The sequence below is a fragment of the Semicossyphus pulcher genome, unplaced genomic scaffold (assembly GCF_022749685.1).
Source record: "Semicossyphus pulcher isolate SPU_LCO1_2020_fin unplaced genomic scaffold, fSemPul1.0.p SCAF_12, whole genome shotgun sequence".
In the NCBI taxonomy this organism is placed as follows: domain Eukaryota; kingdom Metazoa; phylum Chordata; class Actinopteri; order Labriformes; family Labridae; genus Semicossyphus; species Semicossyphus pulcher.
Genome location: NW_027211626.1, coordinates 11,064,144 through 11,086,797, shown reverse-complemented (window position 1 = coordinate 11,086,797; position 22,654 = coordinate 11,064,144). Strand labels below are relative to the sequence as shown.

General features: G+C 41.6%; 1 protein-coding gene across 1 annotated transcript in view; it reads right to left on the bottom strand.

Moving 5' to 3' along the window:
* The window catches only part of adam12b (ADAM metallopeptidase domain 12b), an 88,222-nt gene that overhangs the window by 51,496 nt on the left and 14,072 nt on the right, over positions 1 to 22,654 (bottom strand). The window contains exons 2-3 of the mRNA XM_069658479.1: positions 21,862 to 21,983; positions 19,398 to 19,471 (exon numbers count right to left, since the gene is read on the bottom strand). Of these exons, the coding sequence (XP_069514580.1) occupies positions 19,398 to 19,471; positions 21,862 to 21,983 (196 nt within the window). The remainder of the gene's footprint in view (positions 1 to 19,397; positions 19,472 to 21,861; positions 21,984 to 22,654) is intronic.

Below are 22,654 nucleotides of genomic sequence, written 5' to 3'. Positions count from 1 at the left end.
AAACCCAGTGTGAATTCTCCAAATGCTGCTTTCAATTTTCCTTGAGAACATTAGAAACGACAGGTGACGGAATTTATGAATGGAGCGGACACGCAGAGCTGCTGATGGGTGTGCATAAGTACTTTCTTTTGAATTGGCATGAATAACATGATGGTCTTCATTCTGAGTGTAATTGTTAGATAAGCGGCAGCTTGTTTTGTAAAGCTTTCTGTGAACTGAAGGTGTTCATCTTTGCTATTATACTGCTCATTATTCTAAACTTCTCTCATAGAAATATTTGAATCGTTTCAAAAATCTCTAATTGCTTGAGCCAATAACCATTGATCCCATGCTCCTTAGTGTGTGTTGCGATCCATTAGACACAGCCTAACAACTAATTAAAGATTCACTAATGGTCGCCCAGGTTAATTGTGATGAATGAGGGGCTCTTTAATAACACCTCCGGGAGGCAGGCGGTTCTGTTATTTGTCTTAAAAATAATCTCTTTTCCTCGGCAACTTACAAACTGCTCTTTGGAATAATTTAACATCTCTGAAAATTAAATTATTGATAGCCAGGTGGGGACACTCTCCTGTGTTGTTTGAGCATAATTAGAAGAGCAGTTAACTATTTGAAAATGTGTTTAAGACTTTCAACCTCTGCTCCCTGACGTCTTACATGAACATATGTCCCTGTTTCCTTTCCATATCTTGACATAGGTGGATTGCTGACATACGTTTTATCAAACGCTGCAATCAACGAATGCCTGCAAGAGATATGGAGCACAATGCAGGGGCCACGCAGACAAGGACACAGCAGAAAAACTCATTACAGCGGACCATAGAAAATCCTCGTCTTTTTCCGCTGCATAAAAAACGGTCAGATATGACTTTCTGTCGTATCTGAAATTTATGGCAGATAGAACTGTCGTTGGACCACACGTGTTTTGATGAGGTTTATGTGAAAGAACAAATCAAACCTTGCAGACACAGACTCGCAACAGCGATCTATAAAGCCCGACTGGATGTGTCGCATGCTGTTTACATGAATCACTGTTTTTTATATCATCCTTTTCTGAGGCATCCAGAGAGTACAATGTTCTGTACAAATGTGCAGCATGGAGGCTCATTTACATATCTGTTACTCCATGCTTCATGTAATAATTCACCATTACGCAAAGCCCCTCAAGCTTGAAACCATTTGAGCGAAATGTGGCTCCTCTCGCAGTCTCTCCACTTCCTTTGAAGACTGCTAACTTCAGTGATTTCTTTTAATCCCCTCTACCCCACAAGCCTAACCCTAAGCCTTCCTATAGCTGCTACTTATGGTCCTGTACGCCTCGCTTTAAAAAGAGCCGACTACTACAGAAAGAGAGGGAGATGAAGAGGAGAGGAGGAACTAAAGAGGTGTGGTTGACAAGTCTAATTCTATTTCCACATACGGATGCGTTCCAAATTGATTTACATACAGCTCAATGTCCCTTCAGCTTAGGATAGGCTGAAGCGGGTGCACTAGAGTGTACAAAGCCAGTAAAGCCAGAGGAAACCAGAGAGAGATGAGGGAGCGAGAGAAGAGGGAGGGAAAATGAAAAATCCCCCAAACTGCAGAATTAGAACGTTTTTCTCCCAGTTTACGTCTCTGACTCTTCTTTTGGTAACTACTGTAACTTTAAATGAATCAATTTTATCTTAACTTTATATTACCATTTTGTCAGCATGTTTCCCAGAATATAGTATAATCTAAAAGTGTAGAACTAGGTTGTCCCACTGACATTTAAAAGGCTATGCAATCAATTTTCTATTATTCAAATGTGTTTTTGAATCGCGTAAAGTTTGCGTCCGCACTGCACCGTCACTCCAAAGTTGTAGAAAACATGGCTGTTCTAGGATCATTTATTCGGCCTTATATGTACGAGCCATAATCGCCAGGAGGTATCAGAATGGTAAGTTAAAATCTTGACAACGACGTGACTACAAGCTCGTGCAAGTAGGCAGCCTGAGGTGAATGACGATTGGTCGATTTCAGCGAAAGCAAGGTTCTACGTAGAAACCTGCAGCTGTTCTGAACGGCCCGTTTCAGAGGCGACCTTTTTAAAAATGTAACTTTGGAAATACACGGAATTAAGCAGTTTTCACTTTTTAACTGTGAACAATAAACACCCCAAAATGAAAAATATGAGAATATACTTTCAAAAGATATGGCCCCTTTAAGGTGTCTAGCCAAGCCAGTAGGTCTGTGAGATTGTACGGTATTAAGGCTACAAATATACTTGAACTAAATGCTAAGGTCAAGCTAACATTCCCACAACAACAAAGTCAGCACTGTCAGCATTTTTAAAACGTCCTAATTAGCACTAAACACAAGACACTGTTCAGGCTGATGGAAATAAACCAAAGCTCAGTCAAACAACTCAATAGTTTGAAATGTTTATTGCAGCAGCAGAACATAGCTTGTGTTTGGCGTGTGATGAGAGTGATGGGATAATATCTTAAAGCCCTCCAAGCTGGAGCCTGCAGGTGGATGCTGGAGTGGTAGTGGTGGGGCTGGAAGTATGAGCGCAGTACTGGTGCAGCGGTGGCAATGACAGAGCAGAGGGAGATGTTGCAGCTTAAATAGAGGAAGTGTTTGTCAGGTGACTGTGGGGGATGACGCATGCAAATGGTAAATGGACCGTACTTATATACCGCTTTTACACTATGTGTGACAATCACCCTTTCACACTCACAGTCACAAGTGCCAATCTCCAATCAGATCTATGCCCATTCATACCCGATGAGCAATCACCGGGAGCAATTCAGGGTGCTGTGTTTGCCCAAGGTCACTTCAACATGTAACTGTTGACTCTAGCACTGAGCCACAGCAGCCCCATGTCAAGGGTGAAATCAGTGCAGCTTGAATTGCCTGCCTGAACTGGCTCGCAGGCGTCGTCCCATTATAAGTGAGATTTAAAATTTGAACTATGTATAGCATGAAAAGATAAGTCAGGTAAAACTCCAACATCATTACATTTCATCCTTTGTGGAAAATGAATAGGTGGACAAAATGGTGCTTTAGTTGTGGAGATATTTCACGCTGAGCCAAGGCAAGTCAAGAGAAAAATCAAGGGATTACTAAAGTAAGAGGTTTATATTCTTGAAACAATCAATGTCTGCACCAACTGGAATCAATCAAGCAGATGTGGCCTTATTTCCATGAAAAATTTGAAAGTAAGCTTGTGGCTGGAGAATCATGTCAGGAGATGATATGGATTCTTCCCTGAGGACATACAATTGATGGCAGTTCAGAGCAATCCTGTCAAGATTCTTCAGTCTGGACCAAAGTGGTGATTAGATGGAGCGTCTGAGTCTCGCTAGCGTGACTAAAAAGTCCCATTAATGAAAGAGCAGAATAAAATGTTCCGATGTAAACGCTCCAGCAGACAGGAGACCAATATCAAACAAGAAGGCTAATGGGCCAATCCTATTTAAATATTGACTGACCAAAGCAAAGATAGCTCCTTAATGAGTCAAGATCCCTCTTTGCTTGGAAACAAGTCGCAGAGGCTTTTCACTTTGAATCATCCTGCAAGCTGAGTTCACATCAGGCCTGGGTGATGAAACTTCATCATAAAGAAAGGAAAGAAAGAGACAAAAACAGTCATTTCTACCCGTTGTTTTTTTGAGATTAAAGACCCAGAAAGGCCCTGCAGACACAAATGTACCAATGACTCAGTCAATGACTCGTCAGGAAGGCACACGACTTACAAGCTACAGAGACGGGTAAGGCATCTTGCTCTATAGTTGACATTTTGCATCAAGAACCAAATAGAAACCTGCCTTTGTGTTGTTCAATCATCAAGAGGGTAAACTCATTTAAACAGCACTCTGTCTGTGTCCCTAACCTCAGGCCTCAAAGCGCCGTGTGTGATGTGGTGCCCGAGGCGGGTGAAGTCATCACATCAGTGAAACAAACCGCAGAGAGGGAAACAAGCCTCTCAGCACTAGAAAGCAGCAGCGAATGATGAATCATGGTATAGTGATACAGTTAACGGACGCTCTCTTTAAAATGAACAGAATCACAAGCATTCATGGGAAGTGCTACTACTGTATTCAAATGACTTCTTTTCTCTGTATGAACATCACTGACCATATGATCTCCCTTATGTCAGCTTGACTTGTTACCGATGTAGACTGCAGGCCTATGAAAGATAATATAAAGGTGTTGACAGGAAGTAAGAAGGGGAAATGATCGCATGAGACAGCGAGGTCATGTGATTATTCTCCTTGGGGGCTTCTGATGGTCGGGGACTGTTAGACAAACAGACAGCATCCCTATAAAAGGAGACATAGTGATTATGCTGCTGTAACACAGTTACCCATATTGGATTGGACCATTAGGGACGGTATTGGGAACCAGTATTTTCTGGTACCAGTACGTGATTGGTCAGTAGCGAAAGTACCAATAAGCGCCTATTTTTTTTAACGTTAACATTCCCTCTTATTAATTTCATTTTATTCTAACGTTGCCGGCATCCGTCCCCTAGTCATGATGAAGCGCGCATCAGGCAATGATGTTGCTGTTGTTGTGGTCTCCTGCTGGAGGAAGTTGTGTAGGTCTATATGACGGACAGAGCAAACCTTTCAATGGTGCATCTTTGTGCAATTTATGTTAAAAGGGAGTTGCGTCTAAAGGGGGGAACACCAGCAACCTCACGAAAGTTCGACATTCTATAAATCTGTTGACAATACATCCATATTGATCCAAAGGAACCAGCAGAGAAGCATTTTGCATCCACCTCAGAAAGGTTTTTATTTGATTTTATAGTCCCTATTTTAGTAAAGAGGAACAGGCCAACAATCAAGTGCAATTTGGAGCGAATCACACTCCAAAATTTGTATGAGATTTGGTCTGAAAACACCCTCAGTTCCCATCCACAAACCCAGTGTGAATTCTCCAAATGTTGCTTCCAATTTTCCCCGAGTATGCTCGAAAACGACAGGGGACTGAATTTATGAATGGAGCAGAAATGCAGAGCTTCTGATGGTTGTGCAAAATTACTTTCTTTTCACTTCCTCCTTTACAAGCACAACTGAAAGTGACTGTTTTTATTACTGTATAAGACACAGTGCATACATATAAGACGAATCAATAGAGAAGGGAAAGTGCACCGATTGTCAGACATTTTTGTCGCGTGAATGTCTGGAATTTACGGATCACGGGAGTCAATGTCTTTCCTCTGGATATGCCCTCCCCCAAAGGGTTTTATTTTCATTTCACAGCATGGCAATGGTAACCTTATCTTTTATGCTTCCAGATATTTCTTCCTTTTACAACCCATTATTTTTTATTACTATACAGTCTTAAAAAGTCTAAAAGAATTTGAGAAAAATACAAAGCTGCAGGTGCAAAACAAGGAGAATAAAAGTGGTGGTGTAAACCTCCAATCCCATTAATAATTCCAAAGAAAGCACATATCAATGTCAACATTTCCTTCTGTTGTGAACTAAATGGCAACCACCACAGCTGTCTAAGAATGAAGTGTTTCATAGCTCCTGGCCTACACGTCCGGAATATTTAACACCATAAAACGATTCCCACACTACGACATATTTTTCCTCAGAACTGTATAAAAAGCTTGATGTCATATTCCCTCTGCTCCCTTTAAAGGGAATAATACGTCAAATCAGCGGGAGAGAAAATGCGTTCATCTACAGAAGGGAGACGTATCCTGGCCAATTGTCGATCTGCTACAACACAGGCTCAACTTGCATATAATTAGCATCACTTTTTGCTTTAACAGCTTAACATTAGATCATGAATGTAAAATGTGTGTCAAAGGGAGCGTTTGAAATCCTTCTTCATGACTAACAGAGCAGCGGAGAATATGTCTGGGCACTGGATGATGATGGTATGAGCTCAAAATGCCCTGAGGCAACATCACCACCACTAACAAGCAGTGAACTGTAAACTCTTTATATGGTAAGAAAAATATGCTCTTCATAGCAGAGCAATGATTACATGCTTGATCAATTTATTGTGGTAACTGATGCAAACAGCTTCAAGTTCAAGGCAATCTTGTTTTCATTAAATTTAATCACCAATCACGGGAAACGTCCAAACCATCCCAAACCTCATCCTAGCTGAGCATCTGATGTTCTGTAATAAATTTACTTTGAAAGGCCCCATTGATAGCGATGGTGACATTATTTGGAGCCAGAGTTGCGCAGTAGAGATCGGCGAGTGGAGCTGCCATAGCCACTCCAGCTAACCAAAACACAGACTTAACTTACTGAAAAAACAGCAAAGATCCCGCACGTCCGCGTGTTTAACAGCAAAACAGCTTCGCTCACAGGTATGGAAACTTCGATGACTGTAGTGATTGTTTTAGTTACCGTTTCCTCTCGCCGCTCTTCCTCTACTCTGCTAATCCGGAACAGATCGGCTGCAGGAGCCGTATTTGTCAACAGAGCTGTCAATCATCCTTTTTACAGCATCAAATAACTAATTACACTTGTCCGAAAAATGAACACTTGGATGTTTATCAGCATGATAAGAACTAACTATAATGACAGAAACCATGTTTGAGAAACATTTATTTGGCGTGTATTTTGATTTTATAGTTTGACTCATGTCCCATCTCTTAACATGGAGGAGGCGGGCTTTATGACCTATACTGCAGCCAGTCAGCAGGGGGCGATAGAGATGTTTTGGCTTCACTTTTAGGGAGCTGTCATGTCGTCCATCTTTTTATACAGTCTATGGGTGGAACAATACTATAGTATGTTCACAGCATTATTATTGAATCCCCTTATTCTGCATTGATTTATTTTATCAATACACAGCAAGTTGTATATTTTTCCTTGGTGCTATTTTCAGCTCGCCTACATGCCAGTAAAAGTCAAACTGGAGACACCCTTCTCAGAGAGTTTATGTAACAAAAACTGGCGTCATATAAGAAAAAAAAAGCATCTGATACCGTCACTGTTTTTATTTAACCCAGTTAAAAACGCCTTAAAGCGAATAAAAAACTAGCACACAAGCCTGAAAATCATCCAGTTGATAAATCAAAGGAAATACTGAAAACATCTTCTACAGTAAATTGATTTCATTACACAATTGGATTATTTGCATGCGCGCCAATCAGAATACAAACAGCTGTTAAACCTCCTCTAATGATTTTCTGCACACCGCAGCTGATATATGGAGAACAAGTGTGTGCACATCTTCATTAAAAGTTCATGAGAGAGAAGTATTCTAAACAACCTCTGGAAAGAGTTTCTGTATGCCAGCCTTGTACCGAGATGAACTGTTTTTCATTCCCATCCACAACAAGCTGCACACCGGAACTAATGAGTGACTTGGGATCTTCAAGGGAGGTGGCCTATTATTATTCATTGAAAAAGAGTAAACAAATGGCATAAATGTTAATGTCAGAGGGTTCGTATCTGTCCAATTAACTAATGGTGCCTCCCCTGGGCAGCCTCATCGTGCAGCCATATTTTTTAGGTCTTCAGGGGAAATGTGCAATTAAGAGCCGAGCAGGAAAAATATTAAAGATGTCTTTCATTTTTGTTCCCTTTTCCTTTTTTTTCCCTGTCTTACTTTATTATATCTTTGTTGCTGTGAAAACATGAAGTAACTGGTGTGTATCAATGTGAATGATTTCCTGCTATCCCACGTTAACCCTGATCCAAGCCTTTCGACACGTTCGTTCCTTTTGAAATCCTCAAAATCGACACAAAGATAGACTTCAAGCTGTAAGGAGCACTTGCATGAGACGATGCTTTAATATAACACGTCAACACTCCGCTGGCTGCACACATCCCACACCATCAGCTCTGCAGTCCCAGACCCCACAGAGCATTCTCCCCGTCCTCTTAAAAAACGCCTCACGTCATTAAACCCTCTCTTTACACCTTCATGGATGCTGCGCTGATTCTCCAATAAGATAATAGCACGCAATCTGTCATTCTCCACCCCATTACCCTGAAAACATGTCGGAGATAGAAACTTTCACTTGGCGCTGATGTATCATTTTAACATGAGGATCAGGGTGAGCGATCCGTCGCTGACGCTGATGCAGAGTAACATGAGTCGTCATGGCTGCAGGATATTGAGCAGGAGATGTCAATTATAGGAGCGACTACGGGTGGGAGAACAACAAAATGCTTTTAGTTAATCAGAGGGCAGGTTTTGGGTTTCTAGCTGGAAGACACTTGGCATTTCTCTGATAGCTATGGCAAGTGTAAGCACTGTTTAAAATACAGTACCTTAACATATTTATCTACCCTCTGACCACAGAATACATAATCATAAAGTAAGTGGTCTCTAAATATGGTCGATTAAATGATTTATAAAATGTCACTGATCCCAAGAGTTTAGAAAGTTTGTGCCGCAGCCATAACTGTCTAATATATTTTCAAGGATATCTTAGGTATCTAAGGTTGGGGGAAACAGTGACTTAACGTAAAATTTAGGCGCACTTTTAATACATTTGTTTTCATCTAAGAGTGGGCTGCGTCCTATGCAGTGCGATCAATATACCAGTATAAAATGCAGGGAGTCGTATGTTATTATCTTACGGTATTTTACCCAGACGATGGCGCTATAATCTAGCTTTAGTTGTCGGTTAAGTTGTGATGTCACATCTCCGCATTAAACTGTTTCCGGGTCGCTACAGCGACTCCCGTTTACAATATGTCCCAGCGCTGTTTTGTGTTTTCCTCGCTGTTTTTAGCTCCTCCGGGGGCTGTAATGAACCAAGAAATTAAGGTGTATACCGTATTTTGCTGACATATCTGGAGGAGGTGTATTTCGCCTCACTTTTGATCTGAATACACGGTCGCTTCTTAAGCTGGATCGGACTCTCCAACGGAAAAGGAAGTCTTGGCTGGAAGTCCTTATTGCTAAACGCTGGCTACACCGGAATGCCCGACATGTTCGCCGTTGCTCCCAGAGGATACATTGTCGTTAGATGATAGCCGATGGGTCCGAATTTGTAATCAAATTAAATAAAACAAGGAAAAAATTGAGACAAAGAGGGATAAACCTTAAGACTGAAAACATCCAGTTTACAGACTGAATTCTGTTTCGCCTGTGACCTAATATACCTGCATTCACACACTTTCCCAATGCAATTAGGGATTATTACATTTTAGCTGTAAATATTTTAGGTTTCACCTCCGAATAAACTTGTTTTGTTGCTTGTTATTTGCCTGCTCATGTTTTTTTCACTGCCAAACATACTTGAAACAACATCACTGTGTTCCAAGATCCCAGCATTTTTCGGTGGGAGTAAAATCTGATGATGCGCTATAAAAATAAGACCAAAACAGCCACAATTCTCTCACAAATTCAACCATATTCAACAATATGAACCATAAATGTAAGTTTTTATCATCCATTTCCTGTTCCTGTTCCAGAAGAAAAATTAAACTAAATGTATCATCGCCGCATGCTGCTGTATGTATCCCGCTGGCTCCTGTGTTTATAAACACACAGCCTGTGGACTCATTTTGCTGCTGCTGTTGTCAAGTCCAACATGGACCCAGCTCAGCAAAAACTTCCCCTCTGTGATGTCACATGGTGCACTTCCTCTCTACCTTGTTTTCCAAGGCACATCTGGATTTATTGTGAACACGCACGCTTCCTCTCATGCACATGTGTGCATGTAGCTACGTGTTTCTGTGTGCGTGTGTGCTGTATATAAACACCCCTGACCTTTATAGCTGACGAATGCAAGCCTTCTGTTCACTGATAAAGCTGTTGGCCATATTATATGCCATACTGTCCTATATGCGTGCTAAAATGCATGTTACACTGGCGCGGTGATATGTTTTTATCATGTTAGGATGAAACATACATTTAATAGAGGCAATCTCAGCTGAAAGGATCTTTAACAAACATGCTAACGCCCTTTAAAATGCTACCGACCAGTAGCCTAAGCTCGGAAGCAGAAGCAATCTTTATAATGCCCATAATCTACACCTCATATCACCTGTACGGGCTGATAGAGCTCTGAGTGATACTGCTGGCATTAACCAAATCAGATAAACAGCAGCGAGAGTGTGAAGCAGCTGCTGGGAGGGCCGTCTCAGGCAGAACAGTCCTTATTTCTCATGGGTCCACTACAAATGACCCGTTCTCTGTGTCATGCTGAGATATAGAGGATGTGAATCACACACAAAGCAATTTCTACTTTGAAAAGTAGTTCTCATTAAAGCTTTTATATAGAGCTTTTATGGCAGAGGGTTTTTAGAGGTTGTGTGTGAAATGTTATTATGATACACTCCGCTGCAGCCGATGCCCCGGCCTTGGAAATGTAATTTGATGACAAACTGTACACTAATGGCTGTATCCTGTCACAGACGAATGCGTGAAATTGCATTATAATGTTGAGCTACAGCAATGCATTTTATTATCTTGAGAGATCTGTCTATGTACAGCGAGGTAATGTAATCACTCATGTACTGTGCACTCCGGTATTTTGGAGGACTGTTTCCTGCTGATGCAGATAAATGACGCTCAGGATACATACGGATATTATGCACCATCAACATCTGTAGCTACACTCCACTGTATCAAAAAACTGCAACGCAGGAAAATAGATTTTCTACTCACCTACGCCACACTGATTATGTCACAGAGTCTAATTTAAAACAAAAAAGAGCCGGAGCCCCTTTAAGGCTGTAAATGCATCACCTCTGTGCACTCGAATGAAACAGAAAATCCCAGGATCCTAATTGTTCTGTTAGCAAGCACCCTTAACTGGTGACCCGTCTCTCTGTGCAGCATATGTAAGGTTAAAAGCAGTTAAATTTGGGAGATGTTCCACTCAATGTTTCCTCGCATGACTAAGAATTTTAAATATACATAGTGAGAGGGAGAGAGACATACAAAGCACAAGCTAACCATATTGTCTTACAGCTGCAACAATGCCCTATTTTCTCTATACTCCTGCAGGCGCCTTAATAATAGGTCTGTAGCAGTGAACAAATGGATGATACCATATGCTGACCTACTGCTTCAGTGCGTTCATGTATTTAAATGTTTCAATGAAAGCAAAATTAGAGCAACAACTGGAGCACATACAAATACCAGTTTCCCACCGAAATTAGCGCGTTGATGCAGGTTTTTCAGACCCGGGAAGACCTTCTTATAGATGCCGATTGTCTGTTATCCCATTGCCAGTGAAGTATACTCCTGTCTGTCTTTTTTCTGCTGCATCACCGTCTGACGTCACAAACGCGCCAGAAACAGGGTTAGTAAACAGTGAAGATGTTTATTGCATCTATTACTCATTCACTCTGTTTGTCAAACTCGGCGCCGATAAATTTGTAATGATGTTCGGTCGCTGCTCAGAAGGAGACGGGCAGAATTTGTAGCTGAGATGACAAGGAGTCGCAGAAGTTATCGACAGAGCATAGCATCGCGCCGGAAAGGGGGCGGAGATTAGCGTGTTGACACAGGTTTTGCAGAGTCATTGGACCTGGCTCTGAATGCCGATTGTAATTTTTCCCATTAAGCAAAAAAGCCGGGTGTTAGCGGGTGTTAGTGGGTTTGTTGACCAGTGGGAAAGCAGCTTAAGATTCCTCAAAATTCTTGAATCTGTCTGCTGCAATCCAGTGTTAACATAAACATGTAAATAATGTCAGGTACACACTTTCAGAAGTATATTTTCTTTATAGCCAAATCAATTTAAACTATAGCTTGGTATAAAAGAAAAAAAAAGGCTTAACAGGGATCTTCCCCAGAGAGCTCCGAGTCTGGAAAATCAATCACACTTTTAGGGAATGAGGAAGGCAAAGAGAGAAAGTGAACCTCAGATAGGGAGAGACTTAAAGAGAAAAAAACGAGGACTATAAGAGACTTTGAGAAAGCTTGGCTCTGATGCTTGGCTCTGATCCCACCAGTCAGAAACTACCACTCTAATCTTTTCCCCCTGAAACACCTGAGACTCCTCTCCCTCTGCGTTTTTTCTTATTGTCCTTCAAGAGCAGGCAACTTTCCCCAAGGGCACTCTGCGTTATCCACATACTCTTTAGCCGGCTAATTAAAGATGGCAAGAGGCAAAATGCGATTACTGTGTGCTCTCAGCTTAACAAAAACTACAACTGCAATGTCAACGGGGGAAAAAGGATCAATACTCAAATAGAGAGGACGCGTTAAAAGCTCATGCTAGAGACGTGTGCTCATCTTACCGTACAAGATGTGTGCTTATGGTCTCTGCACACATGCACACAGTGTTAAAGGGGAGCTGGAGGAGATATGACAGCCAAAGTATTTTGTTTCTTAACATGACACTGAGCCAACAGCAGGAAAAGGACTTACAGCCACTACAATGAACCTGCATGAAATCCTTGTATTACAGTGGTGCGGAGTGATCTTTCAGGTACCAGCAAGACTATTAAATATGATCCAGGAAAGACGATTTGAGTGACAGATGCAACTTTGAAGGACTATCAGACACCAAAACCCTGCACGGAGATTTACCGTAAAATTCGGTGTATAAGACGCACTTTTTTTTCATCTAAGAAGTGGCTGCGTCCTATATACCGGTGCGTCCAATATACCTGTATAAAATGCAGAGAGGTGTGTTATTGTGTTAGGGTATTTAACACCTCCGCATTAAACGGTTTCCGGGTCTAAGCCGCTACAACGTCTCCTATTTACAACATGCCGCAGTGCTGTTTTGTGTTTTCCTCTCTGTTTTAAACTCACTCGATTGCTCGATCGCTTCATCACGGACATGCACCGCCACACAATCAACGTTACCGTAGGGGGCCAGCTACCGCTAGCTGCAGCACCGGTAGCTAAACTCGACATGGGGAAAACAGATGGTAGGCTGTAATTTGAGTATGTTTTGAATGTGTTTTAAATGAAAATAAATTGAAATAGTGTTGAAGTAACTTAGACATGTTTTTATTAATAAATAGCTATGGAAAAGCTTTTTCCCTCTGGGATACTCCCAAAAACAGACTGCGTCTTATATTCCGGCGCGACTTATATTCTGGATTTTATATTCTGGATTTTACGGTTATATTAATTAGTTAATTAATTAATTAGAGCTTAAGATTTAATATTAATTAGAGCTGCAACCATTATATCCTGTTGAAAAATTGCGCAGTCAACCGAAATATTCGGCTCAAGTTACAAAAATGTACTAGGAAAATGCACACGTATTATATATATTTGACCAGACAATGCAGCATGTTTCCTGAACAAATGGATTGGATCAGCTTCTTACCAGATGCCTCTTTTATGAAGAGACTCTCTCGGCAACTCTCAGTTTAACAAGGGGTTACGTGCTGGACTATTAGTTTGTTCTTAACAGTCTCAATGCAACAAGCAGAGACTCCTGGCAGTCATCAGTTGCATCCGACATATAGCCCAGCCCCGGTAAAGCAGCACATTTGCTAACTTGATGCTGGCAGTGTGCTTATTCTGAAAACATATGTTTTATCTTCTATACAGTGTTGTAAAGAGAAGTCAGAGAATGGCTGACATACACAATGAGGCTAATTGCTTGTAGGTGACTGGTGCTTAACCTCGTAATAATGAGTGAATTAATTGTGACAGGCAGAACAAAATGCCTTGGCATCCAAAGTGAAGTCTCACAGAGACTTGGCACCAAAGCCCAAGTACACATGTGTTGGCACCAAACAGCAGCCCGAGGTCCAACGTTCCCCACCGGTGGCTTTGACAGGGTCTCAGGTTGCAGGGTGACAGAAGAGCTGCTCAGCGAAAACACAAGCATGCATGTGGCGAGTGTGGGAGGAAGCGGTAGGAAGAGACAAGGATAGATAGTGGGGGTAGACAGAGAAACTGTGACGTGACAGGAAGAGAGCATAACAACAACTTGATCACAGACATGCAGGAACAGAGGAAGTGGGAGTGATGGGAGAGTTGGTAGAAGGAAAGGGGGAAGGATTGCTTATGAAGTTGGCGGCTGCTCAACATCCAGAATCTATCTATTTCCCGGCCAGGTCATTAGGTCAGCACAGGTTTGGATAGACTGCACGGAAACACATCGTTATTGAGGAGGTACACATACTGTATAAAAGGCTTTCGAGTTGACAGGCAGACAAGCTAGCAACCAATTCGTTTCCATATAAATAGTGCTGCTGAATGACAGAGTCGCATACAGTTCAACTTATCACACACTCTTGACAGATCCAATTAAAGTGAAACAAAAACCTGGAATCTCTCTTTGTCTGGCTTCAGCTCCTCATCATGGAACAGACTTGGTAATATTATACCTCCTGTGTGTGCACCTCACATCAGCAGAGATCTTGGCATTGTCAGCTGTGTTATTGAAACGGAGTGCATCTTCTTTCCCATAGAAAACACAAGGATGTTGCTATAGGGTTTTTTTTTTGTCGAGTGCATAATGGCGTTGTTTGGATGTGGCCATGTGTTCCAAAAGTGCTCTTTCCTCTTTTCTTTCCTTCCGCAGAAGAATGAAAGGAAATGTTCTCACTGGGAAACACATGGTCCTGTGCAGAGAGCCAGTGAGACTATGAGCACGTCCAGCTCATTGTGTTTCAAGGAGAAAAGCTACAAAATACATATTTTAACAGAAACAGCAAATTTGATCAGAGTTGAAGTAATTCACAGCGACAGCACATCTTGTATATCTTCAATCTAGCGAGTTACGGGGGGATAGAGACGATAGATCTGACAAGAACATAAGAAATTTGAGCAATGCGGAGCACACAGACGTAGATTTAAAAGAGCAGATGCAGATTTGTGAAGACAGAAGCATTGCATACCTTTAGTGTTACACTTGTAGGAAGAAACTGTAAGGCGATCAGCTTATTGGGCAAAATAAAGCTAAGAAATAATGCTAAGCCTAAACATACAGTTGAGATTCACATACCTATAATAGCTAAATGCTTAATTGTCATACAGTCGATAATTTTTTGTGCAAACTTGAACTCTGAATAGTAATAATAATAATAATAGTGAAGTTTTTCTATTCATGTATTTATTTCCTGAAGTGTAGAGCTTGCATTTTACTGTTAAACTCTTCTCTTTGGAATTGAAGGGGGCTGTGCAATGCAAAAACTGAAACAATGTTTCTGATAGAGACAAAAATGTCTCCGTAGCACAACTGCTGAAAACAGTAACTAAAGCTGGCACCAAATGTCGCGTCAGGATTTGAATCATTGATCAAAATGACAATTTTATAAGGGTAACTGATTCTTTAAAGACAACGTGTAACATTTGAGTACCCTGGCTTTTAGACAGACAAGATAGACAAAATTGGTTTTGTAGGCAATGGTAGCAAATACTAATAAATGTTAGCAAACGTTAGAATTGCTGTTTGACTGTAACATATGCAGTAGGATCTACCTCAATCTAATCAGCTGCCTGTTTTAAAGATAAGAGATAAAGATAATCTCGAAGGTTTTCATTTAAATAAATGTCTGTTAAGTCACTCTCTATTGCTGAATGAGGTAACACAATGGTGAGCCTATGACCTACTTATGAAAGCCTTTGCATTTGCAGTATTATGGAATGAGTGTCTTTGGTGACTTTTGCAGAAAAAATCTCAAGTGGCGCCCAGTTAGTGACGTGTTTTCCATCAGCCAGCAGTGGTTGGTCTGCCAGAGAGGGTAGGCGGAGCTAAGCGGCTGCTTTTCCGGTCTCTGCAAGTGTTGCGAGTAAACAGTAAGTAAGTAAGAAAGATCGATAAATACAGGTACAACTTCAAAAATAAGTGAAAATCCAAAGAAAAAGAAACAAATTAAAAAAGGAAAGCGAACATATGATGTCACTGAATGGAAAAAATTGATAGCCTATTAGACCTAATATCAGACATTATTATCAATAATGTGTCTTTGAAACCAGTAATCATAATACTTATTGTAGAAAATAAATGGGTCAAGTTGTACATCTTTGATTTCCCTCTCTCTCTCTTACACGAGCACCTTGGTCCCACAGACAGTCCTATTGAAGTCTTTAATCAAGACTAATGTGGAATGTCCCATACGGCCACCATTAATCATTTCAAGCTCGCCAACTGTGCCATTGATCAATGCTATACATCAAAGCAGCCGCTGCAGGCGCAAGTCTGCATGTCTGTCCAGCTCTGTTTGCACAGTACAACACGTCAAGCCTTAAATATTGTATATGACACGACTGCTCCCACTGCTGTAATGTTTAAAAAACATGACAGACTAGTGGGAAAACATATCTTCTTCCTTTCAAACCATGTGGGGGGAAAAAATAACATGTAGTGGCGTATAACTGACACAAGTTCTGTTAAGTACAGAGTCTTTTATTTATCATTTTTATTCCGACTGTGTGATCGCAGTGGCCGGAAAGTACACACACGAAGCGGCTTGTACCAACAAGGGAGAACAAATCCAGTCAAAGTTAAGGCGTACAAGGTGTAAAAAATACAAACAGACTGACTCTCTTAAACACACACTTAGTCCTGACAGATACTCTGCACACTCACACTCAGACAGTGGACCCCACTGATTTCTCTCCTCAGTAGATCTGTACTTGTCCTGCAGTAGCCAAGTTTTCCTGGGACAGGGCCAAGCGGCTAACAAACAGCAGTTTATTAATTGGATCCGGTAGCGTGTTTATATTGGTGAGGACTGAGATCATTTCACACTGGCCTTGGAACAGGTGCGCTCAGCAGCGCTGCCAAATGAGCAAACTGCGCAGCCTCAGCAGATTTAAGTAAAAACGGATGAGCCTTCACAGAAAAGCTGCCATAACTCAGCAAAAAGAAGCACCACTGACTAAGCTCTCTGCATTTAGATCTCCTTAAGGAGCATTAAAGTTCGGTACTTTCCACACTGTTTTGGTCCTGTGTTTCTGAGCTGCTTCAAGGATTCTTTGAAAAATTACAACATGAGTCATAAATTCAAACAGTAGATCATTTTTGGACTAAAACATTAAATAGAAAATTGCAGCTTTGTTGGACAGAGTTCTACACATATGGTAAAATGGCTGCACTTTTATAGCGCTTTTCTAGTCTTCAGACCACTCAAAGCGCTTTTACACTATATCACACTCACCCATTCACACACTCATTCACACACTGATGGCAGAGGCCTAACTGCCAATCTCCCATGAGTATCTATGCACATTCATACCCAATGGCTATGCCTTCAGGAGCAGTCTGGAGTTCAGTGTCTTGCCCAAAAGTTTAAATAGAAAATCGCAGCTTTGTTGGACAAAGTTTCACACATATAGTAAATAGACTGTATTTATACATGTGACTGTGGCAGTCAGGAATCGAACCCCCAACCTTTCAATTTAGAGATGACCAACTCTACCACTGAGCCACAGCCGCCCCCATACCTTATTAATGCTGAATTAGTCTCTGACTAGACTTAACAAGAAGGTTTTATGGGTCTGAAGCCTGCTTCACTGTTCAAAATGCCTTTATAATATGACCCTAACATCTGCTGTTTATTATTTTGTTTTATTACAATAGCCAAAATATTTTTTCATATATGATGTGATTTTGTTGGTTGCCTTGGGGACATCAAATAGCTAAACTCCACTGTCCAAACAAGTAAAACCTGACCACTGTGCTACCTATTGAGCACTGAAACACACAAACCTCTTCCATGCAGCCCTGTAGTGTAAATATAACATTATGAGTGGCCTGGAAATAAAAGATGCTTCTATGAGGGTGAAATTCAGAGTGACAGCGTGCATCAGCCAGTGAATCCAGGAGGGCAGCTTTGAGGAAAGAAAATAAATTAGCGTCTCTAAAGTGCTCTTATTTTGAAAAGTAACTTTTAACTTTAACTATTTTCTTAAAGCTGAGCATCTATTGAACATATCCCAGAGACACCGCACTGGTTTAACTGACTTAACTGCATGTGCGGGGCGCTGGTTTAGCTCAGCGGTTAAATGGGCACCCCGTTTACAGCGGCTACAGTCCTCGAAGCAGCACCTTCAGCCTTTGGACACTTTCCACTGTCCTTTCTCTCTGAAAACTTTACTCCATCTGAAGTGCCCAAGGTGCATAAGTTTAATAAAGGAAAATATATAAAGTTTATCTGGGCAGGACTCCGGTACAAAATATTGCTAAAATAATTCAGAAAAACTTCCAGCCATCCCTACGTCTTTGGCATTTTCCTTTCCTTGCATCCTAATCTTCCCTTCCTCCCCAGACTGAACGGTCAAAGCCTCGACAAAACCGAACCATGCTGAGGTCAGAGACCACCTGTTTTGGGTTGGCTGAACTGGTGAAGCGATAGAGGACACATCTGGCCTGACAGGGAACAGGCCGGATGGGAATGGCAGCCTGCTCCCGGGCTTCAGGCTGGTGACGGATGACTCACAGCTGATGCTGAGGTCACAATAGGTTGCATGCCGAACGGGGAACACAGGGGTCAGTCGGGACAGCGTTTTGCTTTTTTTAAGGCGTGTGTCATTTCTGGACAGGGACTTTATATTCAAGGATTTTTAACTTTGTCTGGCAAGTAATTTGAATTGTATTCGTGTGGGTTGGCAGTGTGCATTGAGTTATTGGCAGTGGGCAAAGTGGGAGTTATTCATTATCAGTTGAAATAGCCTCTAAATCTTTCTAACAGTGGTTTTAGATTTGGAATATAAAGTTGTTAGCGGCTAAATGTCCGACCTTCAAAAGAGAGTGAAAATTGGGATGACTATTAGTTTCATTTCTGGATAAATATAGTTGTTTTTCATTCTCACACTCCCACTGAGGTTCTGCAGTTTAAAGAGAGGAAGCAGCCAGAAAATCAAAGCCGTCTGACTCCTGTTTGTTTTAGAGTAAAAAGAAATTTGTTCTGACCAGTCGCCGACCAAGTCCATCACGCTAGTGTCAACATCTGTATCCCAAAGCAGCAGGGTAAAATATTATGTCCACACTCCTGTTTGAATAAAAAGAATTGGTCCAAACTCGACCTGAGACGGCGATGTCATCATTCCTGTGAGATTGCAAATTCCCTCGGACATGAAACCTGCCTCACTGCAATCTTCCCCTATCTTTATGAAAAAGTTTGTGCACCAGTCCGTGTTTGTATCTAAATATTTATGAACTCCAAATGATCCCCATCCCTTGTTTCGCAGTATACTGTGTTATTTTCCGCAGTCTGGAGGGGAGTGGAGGGAAAGCAAAGGAGGGGAGGACTAGCATGTCCTCCGAGTGCTCTTCTGCCTTATTCTTTATCAGCTTTCATCTCTCTGCCCTTTAGAGAGACTGAACCATAAAAGAGTCCAATCACTAGGGGATATATTATTTTGAATACTCTATATATTAGCCCAGGCTCATACAACTTCTCTTTCTCTTGCATATACAAGTCCAGCCATTCATAGATGAGAGCTTGGGTTCATCTTTTGGCTGTGTGTGTGATTTATATAACAGATATGATGTTTCCTCTGCCCTTGTGCTGACGACGAGAATGGTAAGAGGGGTTTTAATGAATCAGAGGAAAACTCACTCATTTTTCTCCAGCGACAGGATCAGCTGTTCACCTTCCGCACGTACCAGCAGCTGCAGTGACGCAGGATAACTCTGAAAGACAAAAAAAAAAAAGATGATGGGAGTGTTGAGGTGGTGCCCGGATCTCACCCATCCTGCCTGTGGATCAGCGTTTGCTTGAAGCTTCACCTTACTTTGACACACAGGCTCTATACAAGGCAGGATGTGGCAAAGCACAATAGTGTCAGAGGAGCAGGAAGACAGCTTCCACATCCTACACTTCCCAAGTCTGTGCATGGCACAAAAGGAGGTACATTGAACTTGTTTGGAAACTTACCCAACTAACTTAAGTTTTCTATTCAAACTGTCACTAAAAGTTACAATCCTCATCAACTGTATGAAATCAAATTAAAAATTAATGATAACCTTTCTTTAAATGGTTTTCATGAGGAAATAATACATGCATATAATTCAGCATAACTTTATCTCATCAATAAAAGCCTTGATTACTCTCTTTACATAGCTGTATTAATGGTGTGCAAATGGTAAATCTTGCTTTCTCAGACAGAGAAGAATGTCTTTTTTGTGCAGGGACGGCTGTGATGACTATGTGATGTGAATGTTTTGCTGCTACTGATTTATGGCTGCAAGAAACTGGGAAGATTTGATCCTAAATCAAATCTCAAAGTGGCAATTTTCCAACAAACCGCTCGAGGATGTCTCGACGCTTTTCAGAAAAACAGTTATCAGAAGGGGGGGAAAAAAACGCCAAGGGCAGCAGGAAGGAGGTAAAGTGTATTTATGCCCGAGGCTCGAGCTGTCATTAGACCATTCTTACAACATAAACATACAAAAACCCAGAAACTGTCAACATGTGCGCAGCGAGGGAGAGACAAAGACTTATTTATAATCAGTCGGTATTTCAGATGTAATGTGGTCCTTTTCAGTCTGCAGCTCTGCCTGGGAGTCGGTGTGTCCATGTGTGTGTGGCTGCAAGTATATCTGTGTGTGGAGAGTGGATGTCACTCTAAGTAATGACTCTGCAATTCTTTACGACTGCTTGATAACCTTCTATTGGCACAAGGAGCAGCTATATAAATCTGTTACCCGGGAAGGTTTAAGTGCAATAAGACAATCACCAGCTGCCCTGGCGGTCAGTTTAATTTGGGAAGGGTCAGCTTGTAGATAGCCCATTGTCAACTCACTGTATTTCCTCTGCAATAATGCCATATGTCAGCAGTAGCTGCTGTTTGAGTATATCTGATGTAGTTGTAAAAGGGGGATGCTTAATTAACTCCAGCCCTTTTCCTTTTGACTGACTTTCAGATAGACTAAAAAGGTGAAAAAAACAAGACTCTTAGATAGTACCAAAATAAAGTCTGATTGCTCAGGGTGGTCTCAACAGCTTTGCATTACCTGCCTTAAATCACAAGTCTAGAGAATCCAGAGAGGGACAGTGTGACTATACATATGTAAGGATGGAGACCCTAGAAAAAGCCACTGTCAGTCAAAGCTGGTGTTCTCTGTAATCGATAGAAGCAATAATATTTGAAATTGGCGCCATAGCTGTGGAGAAAGTTGTACAAACAGCTTGAGGTTTTGCCCATTCTACATTCCTACAACACCCAGCGTGCATTGCGCCCGTCCCTCTGAAAGGAATGGTCCAGCGAGAGACACTGGAGTGAAATACTACCGTTTCGCTGAGTGGTACAGAATCCGAAATGCGACGAGAATATACGGGTGGATCGTCTAAAAAATCTACATTTCAAACCTGACAATTTTGAACGAGACGTGACATCAGAGGCGGGCGTCCAAGATTGAGGAAGTGTAGTTTAGCGAGCTCCCTGGCCTCCATCAGATGACACATTTTACGTAGTCTGGCGGAGGTTTTCCAGGGCCCATTGGAGAAGCGGATAGCGTCCTCCAAAGGCACAGAGCCAAATTGCATATTTTTCCTACCATAATGGCATTAGCTCCCCATGATAGCATGATAGGACTGAGGTTGAAAACCAAACTGGCCCTTTAATCTAACATATATCCTATGGTGCAGAAAACAAATGACCCAAAGTGTCGCAAGGCTAAATCACACTCCTGCATCTCTTCCACAGCTTCAGGTTTGTGCACTGCTGACTTGAGAAACTGCTGACATGCTGACAAGTTTCTGTAATAATTTCACAGTCCCATTGCCAACCACGCAAAGTCATATTCAACAAACAGGGACACACTTGAAAGAGGGAGAGGGAGCAGGCAAGAAAGAAACCTCAATAGGAAACCGACAGAGGATAAACAGAGCTAAAGGAGGGGCTTTCTGCTGAAGAAAATCAAGCAAGCAGGAAAACAGGCAACAAGGGAGGGAATCATACAGTGTTTATGTCAAACAAAAAGCCAGACATCTGTACTTGGCTGAGCTATTGAAAGCAACTTTAGAAGCCAGCTTATTAGCATGAAACTACTGCGGCTAAGAGGCCCTTTTAAGCACGTACCCCGGCTGTGAGCTGGCAGACAGGTCTCCGCTCCTTGCCCTTCAGCAGCAGAGGTACGGTGGTCCTGTAGCGTTCTGGTTTGGTTGCTTCCCCTTGCTTTTTAGCCTCGTCATGGCTATGTTCTGTAAAAAAAAAAAAAAAGAAAAGAAAATCAGAACAGGCTAAAGACTTGATTGATGCAATTTAACATCACACAACAAACACCACACAATGTTCATCCAGGTGATTTTGGCATGCCGATAAGCGGGTCAGGGATATCTCAGCACCTCTGTAATGTCGTCAATAATTGAAGCACACCAGGAATGTTTCAGACAGAAAAAATCTGTAACAGAGGCAGGGACGCCTCAGACACAATACGCGGGACTACTTAAGATTGTGGGTTGCGCTGTTGAGAAAGGGTAAAAGCTCTCTCTTGTTCTTGTGAGGAGATGTTCTGTCCCCAAGAGGGCTTGTGCAATAGGACCAGAGCCACAGACAGAGCATCAATAATAGATGCTCTCCCACAGTTATGAGAAAGTCTTTCTTTACGATGCATCCGAACAGGAATGGAGTTAAAGAAATTGTCCTTTTGACTTTCTTCTTTCTCTTCATGTTTAGAAACTAAAGTCTGCTACTTTACTGTTTACTCGTCGTTTAAACTTTCTCTAATGTATCACTTTACTCCTCTTTTAAACTGTTACTGAAGTGAAATTAGCAAAGTTGGGAGCCAATTATGCTGATTAGCTCTTAAAAGCCTGCTCATTTGGGAGGCAAACGGCGTGGGATGTACTGTATATATAGCATAGGATGAAAT